At 43.6% G+C, this 21,646-nt stretch overlaps 1 protein-coding gene across 2 annotated transcripts in view; it reads left to right on the top strand.

Moving 5' to 3' along the window:
• LOC309661217 (uncharacterized protein) overlaps nt 1-21,646 on the top strand; it is a 174,956-nt gene that overhangs the window by 3,460 nt on the left and 149,850 nt on the right. The window contains exon 3 of one of the 2 annotated variants that reach the window (XM_082462675.1): nt 2,665-9,346. In XM_082462675.1, the coding sequence (XP_082318801.1) occupies nt 9,109-9,346 (238 nt within the window). In that variant the 5' untranslated portion in view covers nt 2,665-9,108. The remainder of the gene's footprint in view (nt 1-2,664; nt 9,347-21,646) is intronic. The other variant, XM_082462676.1, reaches the window with a different exon arrangement.

A 21,646-nucleotide genomic window follows, 5' to 3' on the forward strand; every position in this document is an offset into this window, starting at 1 on the left:
GAGCCAGGATGGTTGTGGCTCCGTGGATGGCAGAGAGCTTCGCTGGGCTTCCTGGGCCAGTGCTGCTCTACCGTCACTGGGGAAGCAGGAAACACCCTGTCAAGATGCAGGTAGACCGAGGCTAGAAGCACTCCCACTGGGGTGCCTTTGAGACCCACTGGGGATCCTGCCCATGGGGTGCTGCCGAAACTCAAGGCAAAGCTGTCCCTGGGAGTGCTGCTTCATGTCTCCCACATGCACGTGGTATCCATGTGGCAGGAGCAGAAAGGAAACACGCCAGAACCAGGAGGAGAAGCCCCTTCTTCTTGCAGGGTTTCCAGCACTCTCTGTTGGCAAAACTTTGCGTAATGTCAACTGTGCAGGAAGGCCCACAGGGTCTACCACCATTACTGCAGAGCCGCCCATGAAGGTGACCTTGGAGCAGTGCGGCGAAACACTGGCTGTTATGGACTGAATGTTTGTGTCCTTCCAAAACTCATATGTTGAAAGTCTACCCTCCCAATGTGATGATGTTAGGAGGTGGGGCCTTTGGGAGATAATTAGGATGAGATGAGATCATTGGGTGAAACCCTCATGAATGGGATTAGTGCCCTTATGAGAGTCACGGGACAGCTTGCTTCCCTCTACTCTGCTCTCTGCCACGGGAGGACACAATGAGAAGTCAGCATGCTGCAGCTGAGAAGTGGGTCCTAACCAGGACCCCTGATCCAGACATGCTGACCCCCTGATCTCAGCCTTCCAGCTTCCAGAACTGTGGGACATACATTTCTGTTTTTTTTATAAACTACCCAATCCATGGTAGTTTGTTACAGCAGCCTGAACTAAGACACTAGCAAAACGTTAAATGTGTGCAGAGAAGATGACCATGGACTGAGCTCTCTAAGATTGGGAAGAAGAGGAAAAGTCAACAAAGGACACCGGAAGGAGCAACCAATAAGGCAGAATGTGCAGTCCTGGGAGTAAAGTGAAGAAAGTGTATCGAGAAAGAAGGAATGAACAGCAATGCCAAATGCTGCTGAGAAGTGAAGGAAGATAAAGGCTAGAAACTGACCATTGGACTTAGCCGTGGGGAGTTCACGGATGGTGCTGACAAGCACTTTCAGTAGAGCAGTGGGGGTCAAAGGTTAGAGTGAGCTTAAGAGAGCAGGGGAGAAGAGGAATGGGTGTACAGACGCCTTTGTTAGAGTCTTCTAAACTTTATCCTTGAACAGAATCTAAAAATGTCTACCAGGCTTTTGGGTCTGCGTTGTTCTCATAGATTTACTTTATTGCTGAAGCCCTTTCTCGGGGAGCTGATCTGAGGCATGCAGTTTGCAGCCTGGTTTATGGCATTTTCTGATTCCCTTCACCTGAGCTCACCTGAGCTCACCTGAAGCGCCCTTGTCCCAGGTGCTCATTTCCTGCCACACTCCAGAGGTCGGCCTCTGCTCCCTCCGCAGATGGGCTCTCACCAGCTCGGAGGTCAGCCTGTGCATTCCTGGCTCCTCTTCCTCATGGATTCTTAAGGGGTCCACATCCAGGGGCAGTTTTTGCAGGGACACATCTTTTCCTCTCTTGAGGTCCTTGCCACAGGAGGAGGATGAGGAGGATGAGGGATTTATCCGATGAGGAGGATGAGGGAGAGGAGGGATGAAGGTTAGATTCCCCTGAACTCCTAAAGCATTATTTTCCATTTTGCATCTCCCCATCCTCAGTGTTCAGTAAATGTTGAATGAGTGGACGAAAGGCAGGCTTGGAGAAGTTAACTAATCGGTGTGCTCCTAGTACGTGATGCAAGTAAGTGATGGAGCCAGGTGTCCACAGATCCCCACCCCTTGTTGCTTGTATGATACCCTGGCTAGAGACATAAGACTGTCATTTCCCTTCCCACAGCCAGTTTTTAAACCATCTTATTTCTTCCATCTGCTATTTTGTCCACCTGTCGTCTCCCTTGTTGCCTCTCCTAGGCTGATGGACTCAAGTGCACCTTGTTTGCATACCTGGCTCTGCCACATGGTAGTGGAAGGACCATGAGCAATGGGCCAGAACTGGTCTCTTTTCTCAGCCCCGTTCTTTGCCCTTCTCTGTCCTGCTCTGTATTGCAGGGACCTGCCTTTCCCAGGCTCCCTTGCCAACTGTCTTCCTATAGGTTTTGGCAGCGGGGTCCCTTGTGGAAGACTGAAGTGGGGGAGAGGGGAGAAACCACAGTATCTCCATGTCCCCTCCTGCCTCTGGTGGCATCTCTGGGGGCAGTGGCATCTTTGGCCATGGCAGTATCACTTCCACAGCCCCAGCTCCCACTGGCCAGCCCCTCCCCTGTGGCTCCCTGCAGACCTGCCCACTGGGCTCTTCTTTTTGATTCTCAGCCCTTGGAGAAGCAGTGGCTTTCGACTGTTGCTAATCTTTGGGTCACCTCACCATCCCATGTTTGGATTCTGGATTTTTCCACCTCCCATATGGCTTATTTCCTTTATTAAGTCCCCCCCTGTTTGAGTAGTTTCTGTTTGCTGGCTGGTCCTCATCTGTGAAATGGGAATGATCATATCTGCCTTATGGAGTAGCTGTGGGGATTCAGTGAAATAGTACATGATTATTTATTCTTATTATCATACTTCAGGGGGAAATAGTGGGCCTATTTTAGGAAAGAGTATGTTTTGACTTCTGCATTTTTAATTTGCCTCAAAGTCATTGGTCCTCAAGTTCACTTTTCACTCAAGGGAGGTGGTGGCAGTATCACCACTCACCCTTCCGGACACTCCTGAGGGGCTGAATCAGTGCAGCCGAATAACCTGGGACTGGAGAGAGACCCTCCCAGTGTGACCATGTTCGTTCTGTGGCAGGTCAGCTCAGCCAGGGACCTGGGGAGAGTGGTGCTGCTACTCTGGGCCTGTTCAAGTCACAGCTGTTTACAACCCTAGAAAATGGAAAGGCTGAAGTACTGTGTCTAAGGAAAATGCGAAGGCAGACACTTCATCCAAAGTGCAGCCGAGAGCCTCTCTGGGGGCTTGGAAAGAGGGCTGGGAAGGTTCTGCTTCTGGGTCTCTGTTGGTGGAAAAAAATCGGGGTTGAGTCCAATTTTTTCCCCATAGATCAATTCTATTGTGACACTCTATCACTTAGATTAAAATAAATACCATTTGGGACATTCTAAGGGGAAAAAGCTCCACGGAGGCTAAGGGAAGCACATTAGCTAGAGAATCCTACTCAGCCAGAGGCTTCTGTTGTCTTGGGGTCCAGACCAACCTGTGTGTAGGGGATTATGGGTAGAAACCTGCTGTGTTTCTAGAATGTTCTTAGCATTGAGAGACTGTGTCCTGAGGAATACTCCCAAGTTAAGCAAGTCCCTTTCTGGCCTCTGCCTCAGTTTCCTAGAGCTACATTTGCTCCATTTTCAGGGAGAATTTCTTACTAAAATTTTTGCAAATTATGTTATCTCTGGATAAAGTAATTTGGACTAGAAGTCTGAGTGAGAGAAAAATTAAATGTCCCACTTCACTGGTTATTTAAGAAATGCAAACTGAAACAATGAGATGGCAGTCGTACTAGGTAAATGCAGGGGAGCAAATTTGCCACGGAAACATGTGTATCTTTGGCATGAGGATTGTTTTAGGCTGATTATCTTTAAGAAGAAGAAGATTCAGGAATTCCTTCTTTTGACCTCTCCCTTAGCTGCCTAAAGAATTTAGATAAAGGGACTGTTCCCAGAATAGAGCTACCACCAGAGGTATCTGCAAAGACTATGGGCGGGGTGTGGTGGGAGAGAGATCGGAGTTCACTCTGTGTCCCTTGTCTCTTCAGGGCCTAGCAAACATTTGTTTATCAAACATTTTCTTTTTCATTTTCATGTGAATTGTCTTTCTCCCCTTTGAAGTCCCCAACCACTACCCTCAATGTCCTCTTTTGTCTTTAGCTGAAGATGGTATGTAAGGTGAGGGCTTCGGCCATTTTGGTGAGTTACTACTATTTTCCTGGGTCTCTCCCATGCATACATGTTATTAAACTTTTATTTGATTTTCTCCTTTTAATGTGTCTCATGTCAACTTAATTCTTAGACCAGCCAGAAGAACCTAGAAGGGTAGAGGAAAATTTCTTCCCCCCACTGCCACCACAAACTAGCAACTATTTTTAAAGCACGTGCTGACATGTGTTTTTGAACCCTGTTGGTGGGAGGGCCACATTGAACTGTTTAGGAGAGTAACTTGATACTCTATCAATACTCTTAAATAGATAGCTAGTGGGAAGCAACCGAATAGCACAGGGAGATCAGCTCTGTGCTTTGTGACCACCTAGAGGGGTGGGATAGGGAGAGTGGGGGGGAGGGAGATGCAAGAGGGAAGAGATATGGGAACATATGTATATGTATAACTGATTCACTTTGTTATAAAGCAGAAACTAACACACCATTGTAAAGCAATTATACTCCAATAAAGATGTTTAAAAAAAAAAAACTTTTCACCATTTGATCTAGTAATCCCATATCTTAGATTCTATGAAATAATCAGAAACAAGACAGAATGGATAAACAGCAAGGTGCTACTGTATAGCACAGGGAACTATATTCAATATCCTGTAATAAACCATTATGGAAAAGAATATGAAAAAGAATGTATACATTGATATATATGAATCGCTTTGCTGTACAGCAGAAATGAACACAACATTGTAAATCAGCTATACTTCAATAAAATAAAAAAAGAAACAAGGACAAGAAATATAACAAATATATTAATTCCTGCATCATTAATTACTGCAATCTTTGAAACAACTCAAAAGACCCAACAATAAAGTATTGTTAAGTAATCACTGTAGCTAACATTTATTGAGCACTTTCTATGCTGTAGGTGTGGCTTTACAAGGATTAACAAATCCTCACAATTCTATTGAAGAGACTCCTATTTTTAAGTCCATTTTACAGTTGAGAAGAATGAGGCATAGAGAGAAGTTACTCACCCAAGTTTACACAGTTAGGAGGTAGTGAGAGCCAGGATTTGAACAGGCATTTCGACTACAACGTTTGTGTTCTCAGCCACTGCACTACAGCAGCCTGCAAATAAGCCATATGATGAGCACAATTTAGTTATGCCAATAACAAATACAATACCATTATCAAAGACCACATTTTCAAACAATTCTTATTGATATGAGACAATCCTCAAGGAATGTGAAAATTATCTGTTGTGGAGAAATAGATTTTTGGTTAATAAAGACTTCTTGCAGAATGCTTTTTTTTTTAAAAAACATATTTATTTCCATGGGCAGAAGCAGACCCAACATTTTGAAAATACTTTTGCAACATCACTTTTTTGTAGTGTTTGTTCTGAATTCACAGTTTTCCTGTCTGATCTTCTAAAGCAGACTCCTCGGGAGGCACATGGAGAGGCTTGCAGTTTAGGAGGCCAATAGCTGGTTAGCAGCAGAGAGGCAAACAAGTTCTGAATTAGCATTTCAGCCCGTGGTGACGCTGGGCTTTTAGCTGCTTGTGACTTCGAGCGTAGAAAAGGGAAACACTCAGATGAGAGGAGTTTTTGAAATGTCCACTTGGTGGAGCTGTCAGCTTAGGTGGAAGTGTGATTGGCTTGCTTACCTGCAAGTAATTTTCGGTGCTGTTTCAATGACTCTTGGAAATTGATGCCCCAGACAACTCCTAGCTCCTTCAAACCCAGATTCTACAATTATAACTAAACAACTTGTAACAAGAAGATGAGTAAGTTCTGGGGATCTGATGCACAGCATAAGGATTATAGTCGATATTGCTATATTATATACTTCAGAGTTCTAAAAGAGTCGATCTTAAATGTTCCCACCACGGAAGAGAAATGATAATTCTGTGATGTGATAGAGATATTATTGAAAGCTATGGTGGTTATCATATTGCAGTATATAAGTGTATCAATCAACATGGTGTATACCTTTAACTTACATAATATTATATGTCAGTTATATTTCAATAAAAACAAAATCCAAGACCCTAAAACAGTATTTGGTGTGATTATTGCCTGTTGCACCCACAGGACTGTAAGCTTCATGGGGGCACTGAATGTCAGGGCTCCCAGAGATACTGCCTTAGTCCTCTTCTTCCTCTAACTTTAGTTAGTTGTCAAAAGGACCATCTAGGGAGCTTATTAAAAATGGATTCCTGGAAACCTCCCCAGATCTGAATCATAGTTGTAGGGTAGAGTCATGTATTAGTTTTCTGCTACTGCATAACGAGTAGTGGCTTAAAAGAATAGTACTTATTATCTCCCACAGTTTCTGTGGGTCTGGAATTTGGAAGGGGCTAATTTGGGGATTCTGGCTCAGGGTCTCCCATGAAGTTGCTGTCAGATGTCATCTGGGGCTACATTCATCTGGAGGCTTGATTGGGGCTGGAGTATCCACTTCCGGAGGTGCTGGGAAGTTGGTTCCAGGAACGGTACAGAACAGGAATGATGTGCTGGACTAGTTCAGATCTATTCAGCCACACGTGCTATCTGGGAATGGCAGAGTTTTAAATGCTGGTTTTTTTGTTGGGTGCATCCCTGCTGGAGTGCTCTGACCAGCAACCCTGAATATAGTTTGTTCCTTGAGCAGGTGTAACCCTCGGCTGCTAACCTGCCATGGTTCCGTTCTGTGCTGGGCCACTTTGTCTTTCCAGGCCATTCTCCTGGGCGGTGTCCTTTACAAGATGCCTCGAGGTTGGCTCCTTCTTACATGGCCCACATCTGGCCTGTGGGACATAAGCCTTTGCCTCCTCTCACTTACAGAGAAGGGAAGGAAAGTGCCATAGCTCTCCAATAGTTCTCTCCCAAGACATTGTCTGTCCCTCTGCAATCTCTCCTCTGTCACAGACTGGAGGTGGGTGTCCAGGACTCTGGTAATGACTTCCCAGGCTCTCGATGGGCCCTGCAGAAATGATCTAATGCTATGTCTGGGCATGTGGGGACCTAGTACCTATCACGTTCTCACCTGTGGGCATCAACAGAAAAACTGACACACCAGGTCCCTTTCAACATCCTGTTCCATCTCTTCATACTCCAGCGCTAAAGCTTCCTAGGAGCTGCTTCACCCTTTCCACTTGGGTGTCCCAGAGGTAACTTGAACATGGTGTGTCCAAGCTTAGTATCCATCCCTGTCTTAGTCCATTCTGGCTGTCTTGGTTGGCAGGGGCTGGATCATGAAGGATCTTTGTTTAGTGAATTTTGTCTTGCAGGCAATGGGGAACCTCTGAAAGCTTAAAACATTTTTTTCCACTGTGAGGCTTTCCGCTTCCTTGCATTTTAGAAGATCCAAGCAGTGTGAAGAATGTCCACAAGGGGGCAGCCGTTGGCAATAGATGGGAATATTGGTGCGGAAAACCAGCGTGTGAAACTGGTTCAATTTTCTTTTCCTTGTGGGGGCCTCTGCTCAGCTCTCTGAGTAGGTCTAAGATCGATACGTAACCTCAATGTTGGAGACTAGCTGCTGTGCATCCTGACTTTTTTCTCTCTCCCTGCCTTCCTCCTTTCCTCTCACTCTTCCTCCCCTGCATCCTCTTGTGTACTTTCTTCACTGAAGTGGAAAGTCAGGTTTAAAAAAGTAGTAGATAACTTCCTAAACATGACCAAGCTTGCAACGTCTTAAAAGCCCAATCTCCATGCAAACAGATGACGACACACGTACGAGAAACAGCAACAGTTCAGACTGCTAGAGTGTGCACAAGCCACTGGGAAAAGGACCTGTTCCCTGTCAGGAGTCCCTGTAAAGTTCCCATCACCTGTACACGCTAGAAGGTGGTTATTGATTCCAATTCAGGTCTCACTGACGTTTACTGAGTGCCTACTGTGTGTCAGGTTAGGTGCTGGGAGATTGAGACTATGTTATTTCACCGAATCTTCACACCAGTACTTTGAGCTCAGTAGGCCTTTCCCTATTTACACATAAGGCAATTGAATCTCAGAGAGATCATGCCGCTGGCAGGTCACAGAAACATAATTTAAGCCAGAGTTTGGACTTCTTACTCTAGTGTTCCTGCCATTAAACCACACTGGATTGCTTGATTTAGCCCCATCTCCCAATGTGAATATGATTCAGGGTGACCAGTGTGGGGAAAAGAGAGGCAGCTTTTTCTTCTGATGTCAACTAAGCTCAGTGCATAGATGCTCCAGAGGGAAAGAAGAGGCATGAGGGGACAGGGGCTGTCATTGTTCTTTTTGACTCCAAGTCAGTCAGAGGCTGGAGGGCTCAGTCAGGGGAGCAGACTTAAGGGAGCAGAGAGTGAAAACTTTGGACAACTTGGTGGTCTGTGACCCTTTGCTCAGCCAGGGACTGTCCTGGATAGTCCTGGTGACCAGCATAGGGCTGGGGTCCAATAAATATTTGTTCCACCGAACCCCTTGTACAGATGGGAAGACAAAGGACCAGGGGTCTGGCTATGACCAGTTTAAGGTCAATGAATGGTAGAGCAAGGTGTGGAACTCTGGGGGCTTTGAGTGTTTCCTTACACCAGTTTTTCAAAGTATGAGCCATTCCATTGGGGTACGTGTACAGGGAGATGGGGGGTGGGACACAGGAGAATGCTTTCTATTTAATAATCATCTATTTTATATAAAAATATATAGCAAGCTTTCAATTCCATGGATATTATGGCCAGGATGCGACTAAATTAGATAGCAAGTAAAAAGTGGATCGATTTAAATGTTACATAAAGAATACACCAGAATAGCCAATACAATATTGAAGGAGAAGAACAAAGTTGGAAGACTGATGCTACTTGACGTCAAGACTTACTGTAAAGCTACAGTAATCAAGACAGTGATGTACTGATGAAAGAATAGACAAACAGATCAATGGAACACAATAAGGAGCCCAGAAACAGACCCCGATAAAAATACAGTCAATTGATCTTTGATAAAGGAGCACAGGAAACACAACAGGGCAAAGATAGTCTCTTCAACAATGGTGCTGGAACAACAGAACTTCCAAAAAAATTAATCTAGACACAGTCCTTACATCCTTCAGGAAATTCACTCAAAATATAGGATCATTTCCCCATTTCATAGCCTTAAATGTAAAATGCAAAACTATAAACTCCTAGAAGATACCATAGGAGAAAACCTAAATGACCTTGGTTATGGTGATGCTTTTTTAGATACACCACCAAACACATGATCCATGAAAGAAATAATTGATAAGCTGGACTTCATTAAAATTAAAAAGTTCTGCTCCGTGAAAGGAAATGTAACAGAGGCGGAGCAGGCACGCAGCTGTTATCGCGAGACCCTGAGCCTCGTGGGCGGAGTTACGGCTGTGCAGGCAGTCAGCGTGGTCCGCGCGGCAGAGAGCGCGGGAAGAGGCGGATTGCAGCCTTCTCCCCGGGGCCCTCCGGGCCCTCTGGCCTTGGGGCCAGCAGGTGAGCTGGGGGGCCTGGGGACAGCCTGAGGGCTGTGTCCTATAGAGCTCGAGAGCCCTCACCGCGGCCGTCCCCTGGCCGGGCCCAGGCCTTGAAGCAGCAGTGACCCTTCTCCCCCCGTCCCCACCTCGTCGACCTAATGGTGGTGGCAGTCACCATGGGTCACAATCCACGGAGGCCTCAGCAGCTGGAGTACATGGACCCTGCCATTAAGGTAACAGCTTCAACCAGCTTCCGTCTCTCCGTTCAATTTTCAAAACTTGGTACAGCTGAGATCAGTTGTCTACTCCTAGGAGGTGGCCAGAGGTCAGGGTTAAGGTGTAAGAACATTGCGCAGCATTACTTCAGGTCCACCTCTGTGGTTAGGGCTATTCCCAGAGAAGGGCAATTGGGAGCTGGGAATTCACCTGATGGGTATTTGCTCCTGTTGATCCTATACAAATGATTCTCTCCAGCTTAAATGAAAAGCCTAAGGACCGGTAGATCCTGGGTGCCTGGCTCCCTCAGTGGTGACGGCTGGGCAGGGTCTGGGGACCTGGCCCTGAGGGCGCCGACAGCTGAGATCTGCCCCTTTAGCCAGGCCTGGGCCCCGGCAGGAGGATCCAGCCTGGGTGCTGGACGAATGCTCCTGGGCCGGGTAACCGGCCGGTGCAGCGACCCTCTCCTCTCAGCCAGGGCCTGGACCTCAGAGGGGGAAAGTTGAGCCTTGGGACCTTGCCCTTTCTTGTCAGAACAGAGAATAACCTTTGTTTTGGAGGAGGTTTATGGGAACTCTGTGACCTGACCGTGACCTGACCTCAAAAAAAGGATCTGACACGGAGAGGTTTGCAACAACTAACCATGCCCCTCCCTCACCTCTCCTATTAAAGGGCTTTGCTGGACGCTTTTGAGGAGCGCAGGGTTTTTAAGGCATGAGCCACCCATCTCCTTTCGTGGGCCTACAATAGGCCTTTCTCTGTTCCCAGCTCTGACGTTTTGGTATTGTTTGGCCTCACTGTGCTTCAGGCACATGGACTTGTGTTGGATAACAAAAATATCAAGTGAATTAGAAGAAAAGCCACAGACTGGGAGAAAATATTTACAAAAAAACACATCTGATAAAGGACTGTTAGCCAATATACCAAGAACCCTTAAAAAACAACAATAAGATAACAAACAACCAAATTAAAAAATGGACCAAAGACTTCAACAGATGCCTCATCAAAGAGGATATACAGCTGGCAAATAAGCATATGAACAGATGTTCCATATCATATGTCATTAGGGAAATGCAAGTTAAAACAACGAGATATCACCACACACCTATTAGAATGGCCAAAATCTGAAACAACGACACCATATGCTGGTGCGGATGTGGAGCAGCCGGAACTCTCATTCATTGCTGGTGAGAATGCCGCGTGGTACAGGCACTTTGGAAGGCAGTTTGGCAGTCTCTCACACGACTAAACATACTCTCATGGTACGAGCCAGGGATCACCCTCCTTGGTCTTTACCCAAAGGAGTTGAAAACTTACGTCTGCACAAAACCCTGCACATGAATGGTTAGAGCAATTTTAATCATAATCGCCAAACCGTGGAAGCAACCAAGATGTCCTTCAGTAGGTGAATGAATAAATGAACTGTGGTCCATCCAGACAATGGAATAGTACTCAGTGCTAAAAAGAGGTGCACTGTCAAGCCATGACAAGACATGAAGGAAACTTAAATGCATATTATTAAATGAAAGAAGTCAATCTGAGAGGGCTACAGACTGTATGATTCCAACTATATCACATTTGGGATAAGGCAAAACTATGGAGGTAATAAAAAGATCAGTGTTGGTGGCGGGGGTGGGTAGGAGAAGAGATGAATGGGCAGAGCATAGAGGATTTTGAGGGGAGTGAAAATACTCTGTATGATATCATACTGGTGGGTACATGTCATTACACATTTGTCCAAACCCATAGCACCCTTAGATAAACTATGGATTTTGAGTGATTATGATGTGTCAATGTAAGTTCATCCTCTGTAAAAAAGGTACTGCTCTGGGGAGTGATGTTGCTAACGGGGAGGCTATGCATGTGTGTGGGCTGGGAGTTTATGACAAATCTCTGTACCGTCCTTTCAATTTTTAGGTAAACCTAACCCCGCTCTTGAAAAGATAGTCTTGAAAAAATACATTACCTAAAATAGGTTTCCTATTGCTGCTGTACCAAATTACCACAAACTTAGTGATTGAAAACAACCCAGATTTATTATTTTATAGCTCTGGAGGTCAGAAGTCCTAAAATTAAGGGATCAGCAGGGCTGCATTCTTTCCAGAGGCTCTTGGGCACAGCATCCCCTAGAAATTCAGATTATCAGTTATTCCTTTCATGAACCGTATCTTTGATGTTTTATCTAAAAAGGCATCACCATACCTGTCATCTAGGTTTTCTCCTATGCTAGGAGTTTTAAAGTTGCATTTTACATTGAGGTCTGTGATCCATTTTGAGCTAATTTTTGTGAAGGGTGTAATTTGTTTCCTTGCCTTTTCTAGATTCTAGTGGTGCCTTTTTTGGCTTGAGGGTCCTTCCTTGCATCACTCCAACCTCTGCTTCTGTTGTCATGTCTCCTTTTTCTGACTTTGACCTTCTCGTCTCCCTCTTATAAGGCGCCTTGTAATTACATCGGGCCCACCCAGATAATATAGGATAATTTCTTCATTTCACGATCCTTAATTTAATTACATCTGCAAAATCCTTTTTGCCATGTAAGGGAACACATTCATAGGTTCTGAGATTAGGACATAAATACCTTTTGGGGACCATTATTCTGTCATAGAGTAGAGATGGTATAAATATGTGGTGAAATCACGAAGGTCTTCTTTGAAAGGCTGAAGTTTGGGAAATACTGTCTCATATCCCAGCTGCTTCCTTGGAGAACATTTACAGCCGTGACACCAGCTTCCTTGGGATTTGTGTATTTGAAGGGTCAGGTAGAGGAAAGCTTTGCTATCTGAGGGCATAATTGCCTGTTTTTTTTTTTTTAATTATTTTACTGAAGTATAGTTGATTTACAATGTTGTGTTAATTTCTTCTGTACAGCAAAGTGATTCAGTTATACATATATATATATATATACATTCTTTTTCATATTCTTTTCCATTATGGCTTATCACAGGATACTGAATATAGTTCCCTGTGCTATACAGTAGGACCTTGTTGTTTATGTGTAATTGCCTGTTAATGAGGGCAGGTCGTGCCATGGGAAAGCCCTTCTGAGAGCAGGTAGACGTGGAGTTTAATTTGGAAGTGGGCGCTGGAAAAAGCTGACTTGTTCTACGTAAAAGCATGAGAAGAATTACTGGGAAGGGTGATGCACAGCCTTGTACAGGTGGTGTGAGGCTGAGGTACATTTAAAGAACAGGATGTTGATATTTAATCTAGAGTTGTTTTCATTCTTGCCTTGTCACTCCTTCGTCTGGTCTCATGCTTGGGGCGGGATAAAAATGCTTTATACGTGTGTGAACCTGTGCTTGAAAAAAGTTATTGGCTCCCACTGGCCAACATTTTATCCCCGGCCCCTCCTCTTCCCAATTAAGGGAAAGACTGACTTACACATCCAGGTCTTGAGGGACAGATTGTGAACAGAACAGGTGTCAGGACAGTGTTATAGGTTGGACCAAGTAGAGGGACCCGAGAGAATAAAGCCTTTGCAAATATCTCAGGGGAAGTTTTGGTCTTCCTTGTGCATTATCTCAGTTAATCCCCACTAGACACTCTGAGACCCAGAGACGTTATGCAATGGACTTAATGGACCAGCTGGGTCTTTGGTCATGTCTGTGTTGGCTTGAAGGCCAGTTCTCAAATTGGTTGTCATGGGCAAACATGCCTCGTTATAGCATTTTAGAGATAGGGTGGTCTTGATGCTAGAGCTCAGGCCTCACCTGAAACTCATTGTTATATCAATTATATTGTCCAGTATCAAATTTAATGAGTATGCTCTGAAAATTTATAATGTACGGATAACTATGCTTGTAGGTGGGGTATGGGGCATTGTAATGGATATGCACTTGCACTCTTTCCCAAAGCGTGTTCCTAAGAACACCATTGTCTCAGGGTGGTAATAGGTCTTCATGACAAAAAGCGTTCCTACTCAGCCATAAAAAAGAATGAAATTTTGCCATTTGCAGCAACATGGATGGATCTGGAGGGCATTATGCTAAGTGAAATGTCGTCAGAGAAAGACAAATACTGTATGATCACTTATAGGTAGAATCTAAAAAATACAACAAACTCCTGAATGTAACAAAAAAGAAACAGATTCACAGATAATAGATAACAAACTAGTGGTTACCGGCTAGAAGAGGGAAGGGAGGGAGGGGAAAAAAGGGGGTCGGGGATTAGGAGGTATAGCTATTATATATAAAATAAGCCACCAGAATATATTGTATAACGCAGGGAATATAGCCAATATTTTACAATAACTATAAATGAAATATAACCTTTAAAAATTGTGAATCAATATATTGTACACCTGTAGCATATAATATTGTACATCAACTATACTTCAATGAAAAAGAGATGGTAAAGATATTTTTAAAGTTTCCACAAGTAAGGAAAATACTGAAAATCAATTTATCTATCCATCCATCCATCCATTTTTTGCCTCTCATTTATCTGTCTATGTATTCCTTATAGAACTTCTTAGAACCTCTAATATGTGCAATGGGAATCTCCAAGAGGGAGATATAGCATGCAGCATTTCCTTGGGGATCAATATCTAGAGAGAATGAGTGCCTGACACAGAGCAGGTGCTCTGTGAATGTGTGCGGCATGAATAAACCAATGGGTGAATGTTACAGATGACGTAAGGAGTTCCAGGAGGGGAAAGAGAACTTCTCTGATCAATATGTAGCTCAAGACTATGGTAATGATTGAATTCCAAAGTATTTATGAAACATTTACTATGCCAGTAGCTACCATTTACTAAGCACCTACTGTGTGCCAGGCATGATGCTAGATGCTTTCTTATAATCTTTTTCGTTAAAATGGGATCATGAGATATAATCAGTCATTTGGGAGGGCTTCTGTAGGGTCTGCCGATAGAAGTAAGCTTTACAAGGCAATTGTGATAGCCCCACAAAGACTTAACATAACCTGCGATCATAATAGGAAGGACTAAAGACCAGGTGACCCTTCAAGCCACTTGAAATACTAGCACTTAATAGCAGAATGTTATGCATAATTAGACAGGACTAGTGTGCAGCTCTTTTAAAAATACAGCATTTACACTGAATGTCAATATTTTCTTTCATCAGGGAACCACCAGTGTACGTACATTGTTAAGTGAAAGCAAGCAGCCAAGTTAAATTCTAATTAAATGTTACCATTGTTATTTGAAAAATAACAGGTTAGTGTTGGTGTCAAATTGACTTTTATCAGCGGATGGAATTAGAGCATTTTGTCATTTTAGGGTTGTCAAATACTTGTGAATAATGTTGCCCAAGAAGCCTTCCTTGACTTTAGTTAAGGTTGAAACAAAGAGAATTAATATGGTGAGGATGTAAATGAGAGTGTCATTAGCACAAGAAAAGGATTATGTTGTATCTGGTTTTCTTTGAGCCTCTGCAGATGCTTTGTTAGCGGGCTGGATGTTTTCCCGTGATGTGAATTCCAAATGTACCTCGTGTTCCTGGTTGGCAGTGCAGTGGACAAGCAGATCTCCTTCCTGTGTACAACTTCCCTAAACCGGCTGTCTGAGCAGGGAAGTGAGAAGCCTTTCCCCAGGGGCAGAAGGATAAAATATGAAAGAGAATTTGAGTTTTAAGAGAACAGGTACTTATCAAGAGGACAAACTAATCAAGAGTCGTTTTAGGATGGGAAGTGAATACGAGGCAGAGTTTCACGTCTACAAAGCTGGCAGGGAGGTGGCATGATGCCAGCACTGGGCATCAGAGATCTATTAGTGGTAACTGGTCAGTCCTCCTGTGTGCCAGCCCTGCGTGGTATCCTGGTGATTCAAGACAGTTACTGCCTTTGAAGACCTTAAGATTCCAGAACAGTGGGGAAGACCTACAATGGAATGTGACTCTGAAGTGGATGGCAGAATCCAATTCCCAAGTCTTTCCACTTCTATCTATGTGAACTTGGACACATTACTGCACCCCTGTGATTCTCAGACTCCTCATCTGTAAAATGGGAGCACTGACACCTACCTCACAGGTTCTTTGTGGGGATGAAATGATGAACTGTATTGATAGTTTCCTGCACACACATAGCTGGCCTTCAGGAACCTGCTAGTTTCCTTTCTCTGAATGCCTCCCTTCTTAGATTAAAGAATGACTTCGATTGGACCAGCAGGAAGAGGGTTGCATCAAGACAAATAGGTCACGCCAGTTCCTAGTTGCTGATAAAGAATGAGAAGGCAACTCGATCAAGGGCTTTTGTCTCTTCTCACCGGGGCTGACATTTAAGCACATCCCATTCCATTTTTGTGAATGATCTCAGAACAACGGTATTGTCCTGTTTTATTGTCAACTTCAGTCACCCGTGAGTGTTGACATCTTTCATTCTTTTATTCCACAGACATCCATAGACTACATGGGTGGTGTGGGTGAGGGACGGGTGATTGACAGAGAGCTGGGAGGGGCCAGTGCTCTGGAGTCAGGCTACTTATTGGTGACATGCTTAGGAAAGTTGCTTAACAACCATAATACATGAAGAATAATTTCTACCTCATAGGGTTGTTACGGTGCTTAAATGAGACAATACACTGTAATGGTTCAATGAGACAATATATGTTGTGTAATTCATCTGTATACAATATATATGTGCATATGATAGAGAAAGAAGTTGGTACCCAAATTTACATGTAATATGATAATATATCTTCAAGCCTGTGAGCTTCTAATGCACAGGCCGTGTCTTATTTGAAAATCACTGTACTATTGTGGTTAAGTGCATGTGCTCTGAGTCAATCCTGGAGTTTAAACCTTGGCTCCGCTACTTACCAGCTGGTGTTCTTGAGTAAAGTATGTGTCTCTGAAACTCAGTATCCTAAAATTGAAAATTAGGATAATGGTGCCACCTCACAGTGTTTTGCGAGAATTCAGTAGTACATAATGAAATTCTGCTGAAGGATGAGGGCACAGCTAGCTGGTAAGAGACTAACCCTGCCGATAGCAAAAATAGCCTAGTTGGAAAAATTACAAAAAACAGCTGTTTGAAGGCATCAGAGGACAACCAAGGCAGCAAATACATTTTGGTAATATCCTATTTCTTGATCCAGGTAGGGGTTGCTTAGAAGTGTTAACCTTGTGTAGATTGATAGAGCTGTACACTCGTGGGCTTTTCTGTAAGTCAGCTGTATTTCAAGAAGGACATTTACAAACACGTGGGATGGATTGTTAGAAGCACTGATTATGGCACTGGAATGGAGTGTGTGCATCCAGGTGTTATCTGGTCTTTTTTTTTTTTTTTTTTTTTTTACGCCCAGGCCTCGTCCTGTCCTGTGCCCTACACATAGATGTTCAGTAGATTTCTGTAGAGTCTAACTGAATTGAATGCGCTGTTTTTTCCTGGTGCCTTTTGAAAATCTATTTCCTCTCCTTTGTTTTCCCTCTCAGACACTCACTGGCATATCAATGTCCTCTTTTATTGTTTATAGCAAGTTGATTATTTTGGCAGAAACTTTAATCGCACCCCTTGTCCCTGGGAGGCATCAATAGAATACTGAAGTTTGATTATGAAGAGATGTAATTTCTCCAATACTATGAAAGTGTCTGTCAAACCCAGGGCTGAGTTTTCATCACATCCTGAACGTGACAGCAAACCCCTGTGTGATGTCCTAATGACCATCATAGCCAGTCAGTCACCAGTGGCTTCTCCAAGCAATGTGCTGTTCTCACCAAATCACACCAAAATCAAGGGCAGCAGATTTCTATAAAGTAGAGAGAATCTTGAGCAGGTGACCATTTTCCATATTCATGGTTAAGCGAAGGAAAACAAATGTTGATACAGTAAAGAAAGATAAGCTGTTTCCTTAAAATGAGTGCACTGCTGTACTTTTTAATCCTTGAACTAAAACACTAAATTGGGAAGAAACCTCACATGAACTTGGAGCTTGGAGGTATTCTGGATAAAACATCTGAAAGCAAGTAGGCTTCATCACCCAATGGGAAGAGGGGTCACAGAGTCTGGGTTTCACTCTAAGACCTTCCACTCACCTTCCCCCCTTTCAGATACTCCCCTTCTGAACAACAAATTAATTTCTAGTTCTTCTCTACAAGTGAACTATAGCCCTTTGTAGTACCAGCTTTATATGTAGCTTTATATGCAGCCAACCTTAGAAAGGGGTAAAAATAATAAGAATTGGCCACCTTGAGCAGACTTGGTTTTGCCTCCCACCCCTTCTTTCCAGCCCATCACCCAGGAAAGTTCAGGGTCTGTGGGGTGCAGCAGAAAACTTCAGTGAAAGTTTTAGAGCTCACGTTACCTCCTGCTTTTGTCTCATTTGTTGTTGCTTCTGTACACTCCTTACATCTGTTGCAGCTTACCTAGTGATGCATTTTTTTTTATTTATTTATTTTTAAATAAATTTATTTTATTTATTTATTTTTGGCATCATTGGGTCTTCGTTGCCATGCACGGGCTAGTTGTGGCGAGCAGGGGCTACTCTTCGTTGCAGTGCGCAGGCTTCTCATTGCGGTGGCTTCTCTTGTGGAGCACAGGCTCTAGGCACGCAGGCTTCAGTAGTTGTGGCACACAGGCCCAGTAGTTGTGGCTCATGGGCTCTAGAGTGCAGGCTCAGCAGTTGTGGCGCACGGGCTTAGTTGCTCCACAGCATGTGGGATCTTCCTGGACCAGGGCTCGGACCCGTGTCCCCTGCATTGGCAGGCGGATTCTTGACCACTGCGCCACGAGGGAAGCCCGACCTAGTGATGCATTTAAAAGATACTTTTTAAAGATTTCATTTCACATTTTAGTGATTCTTCATTGGAACTGCAGTTCAAAGTACCTCGTCTGCCATCCTGCCAGAAATAAAAGTCCCATCACTGGTATCATCCAAAAAACAGGCAGTTCTCTCCCCAAGAAGAGTTCAGCTCCACCTTTTGAAATACTTTTCTCTCACTGCCACATCTATTCTCCTATGTAGATCTGGTCATTTATTTATTCATCAAATATCTGCTGAGAGCCTACTGTGTGCCAGGTACTGCTTTGGATGCTGGGACACAGTACAAAACTACACACTGGCATTATCCGAAGAGTGTGTATAGTGGCTACTGAAAATGGGTATAAAATCAAATGTAAGAAAGTCTAAACATCAGGCTTATCTAGTATAAGGGAGGGTTTGTTCTCGAAAGGTCCAACAATATTATAACACCTTTATTTACATCTTGTCCTTTAGTTGGAATTTTGCCAATACATTTCCAACATTTCAGGATGTTTCTAAATTTGTTTTTGTTTTTGCTCTTCCATAATTGAACCCACCATTGCTTATGTTAAGCTCATGAGCTTGAAGCTAAAGACTTGCTGCTTTAGACACATGTATAATGATCTCCATCTACATCTCAGTTCTATCAGGTTTTTGATATTTACACTTCTACCAGAGTATTAGGATTTTATTATTTTCAGATTTTTACTCATTATATGAGATAAGGATCCAATGTTCTACAACCTTGCCAAATAACATATTAGTTGATCTTTTTTATAAACTGCTTACTTTGTTATGGACACTTTGTTAAGTGAGCATGATTTCATTTAATCCTGGGGTAGGAGTTACATGGCATCTCTGGACCATATAATAGAACTGCATTCTGTTCAGTGAGTTATTTGAGAGAAAGGAAATTTGATGTAGTTGAAAATATCATCATGGCATAATGAATAGTACACAAACAAGATGATTAACATTCTTTCAAATTTCAAATGGAACTCTAGTTATTCCAGTGAATGAATAATCTCTTGATTATACTTTTCAAGTATATAAAGTAAAAATCAGGCTGTAAGCCAACAACTTCTAAGTTCTAATTAATTTGATGTGAATATGTGGGATTCCCTTATTATGAGCCAGATAGATGTGGGTTGAGATCCCCCTTTCCCACTATTACCAGCCATCATCTGGGACAAAGGACATAATTCTTTGAACCTCAGTTTATTTGGCTCTACAATGGGAGCAAACATGACAACCTCAAAGTGTGGTGAAAAGGATAAAATAATTTATTATTTGTAAAGGGCATACACTGTGAAACTTGGAACATCATAGTTGTTCAAAAAATGCATGGGTCTCCTTTTTTTTTTTTAATTTTATTTATTTATTTTTAGCTGTGTTGGGTCTTCGTTTCTGTGCGAGGGCTTTCTCCAGTTGCGGCGAGCGGGGGCCACTGTTCATCGCGGTGCGCGGGCCTCTCACTATCGCAGCCCCTCTTGCTGCGGAGCACAGGCTCCAGACGCGCAGGCTCAGTAGTTGTGGCTCACAGGCCCAGCTGCTCCGCGGCATGTGGGATCTTCCCAGACCAGGGCTCGAACCCGTGTCCCCTGCATTGGCAGGCTGACTCTCAACCACTGCGCCACCAGGGAAGCCCCATGGGTCTCCTTTTTATGCAGTCAGGTATATTGTAAGTATTTAATGAATATTTATTGGAGGTTTTGAGTTATGATATTAATAATCAAAATGGAGTATAACATTAAAATAAAATTAGTTATTGAAGTTGGAAAGAAAGCTGAAACCTTTCAAACTTAATTCTTTCTTCCTTTCCTGGTCATGGAACTCTTCAAGGCCAGATGTCCTGGAATGGGCAATTATTCGACTACTTGCTTTGTTTCTAACTACCCAGCTGGTTAGAACCCCTCTGTTACAGGGACATGACTCCAGGTAAATAAGATCATAGATGAGAAAAGGAGGGGGATACACTTCTTCCTTCTGCTCTGTGCAGTTGAGGTGTCTGATTCAGGAGATGCTGAGGACAACTTTCCTGGCTTCTTAGGTGTGTTTTAGGACAGAAGGCAAAGGTGAGAGAAGCAAGCTGCCTCTTCCCTCTGCCTTCCCTCTGCCAGTTATGTGTAGAGGTTCACAAGGGGAACAGGCTTGATAGGAAGGGCACTTGCACATTTTTAACATATAAAGTCCTTGTGAAGCCTTGGAAGTAGATAGCACCAGAGCTCACTAATATCTGGTTTCTTCTCCTTCCTGGGTCCACAGAGGACAGTGCTTCCCAGCCTCAATGCCTATTAGTGGGGTTACCTGTCTAGTTTTGGCCCAGGGGCTGTGGCTGAAACAGCATGTGTCACTTCTGAGTCAAAGCAAAAGACGTGCAGACATGAAATCTCCATGCTCTCTCTTCTTCACCTTGTCTCAGAGGCACCAGGTGAGTCACCTGCATCATTGAGTAAATGCATTAGTCACAGCTGCCCTGGAGAGTTGCCCGGACCCATAGTGGACTTCGCAAAAGTGAGAAATAAACTATTAAGGTGTTAAGGCCCAGAAATTTATTGATATTTGTTACTGCCTCATAATCCAGTTGATCTTGACCAGCAGAGACTCTTTAGGAGGGTTTCAAATAGGGTGGGGAGCATTCCATGCTATCAACAAAATATCTTAAGATTCTTCCAGACAAATAGTCCTGTCTTATGTTACGGGGGATCAAGGCTTGAGGTGGGAGGTAAGAAGAAGGGAAGCAATGAATCAAGATAAGCTGCAAGAGAATTACAGCATTAAATAGTGCCTGATTATTTCTTCTGGGTTTTGAATTACCATATAAACTTTCTGCATTCCAGAATTCTCAAATAAATTCTGTACTCTTTGCCCAACTCAGAAGAATCCCCCTGAAGACCACTGTTTTCAAAATGCCTTGAAGATTGCTCACAGCAGAAAGCAACTGAGTGCCTGTCTGTGGCCGGGCTCCTTTTCAAACTGGGAATGATAATCGGGAGACTTCAAGCTCCCGTTCTTCCTTCACTTGAAGTGAACAAATTTGGCTCAACATGTACGGGTTGTGGGCTTACCACATCCAGTCAGATGTCTGGCTCTGGAATGCAAAGATGAATGAGGCATGTACCCTCCCCTGGAGGAACTCACAGTGCAGTGGGAGAGAAAGATGCAGACGTAACTAGCTGCAAAACAAGTTAGCCTGGGGAAGTGCTTCACTGGAGGCATAAACAACAGAAAGCCAGGGTCTAGAGGAGAGAGAGATTCATTGATGGGGTGAGGGGGGCGGCGGGCATGGTGGGAAGACAATATGTTTGAGCTAGTGCTTGAAGGACGAGAAAGACCTTGACAGCTTTCTGTGAGAAATGAAGAACAGCCAGTGTTGTATCTCTAGCTTTTTGGATTTTTATTTCT

This window comes from Balaenoptera physalus (assembly GCF_965194825.1).
Source record: "Balaenoptera physalus genome assembly, chromosome: 5".
NCBI lineage: Eukaryota > Metazoa > Chordata > Mammalia > Artiodactyla > Balaenopteridae > Balaenoptera > Balaenoptera physalus.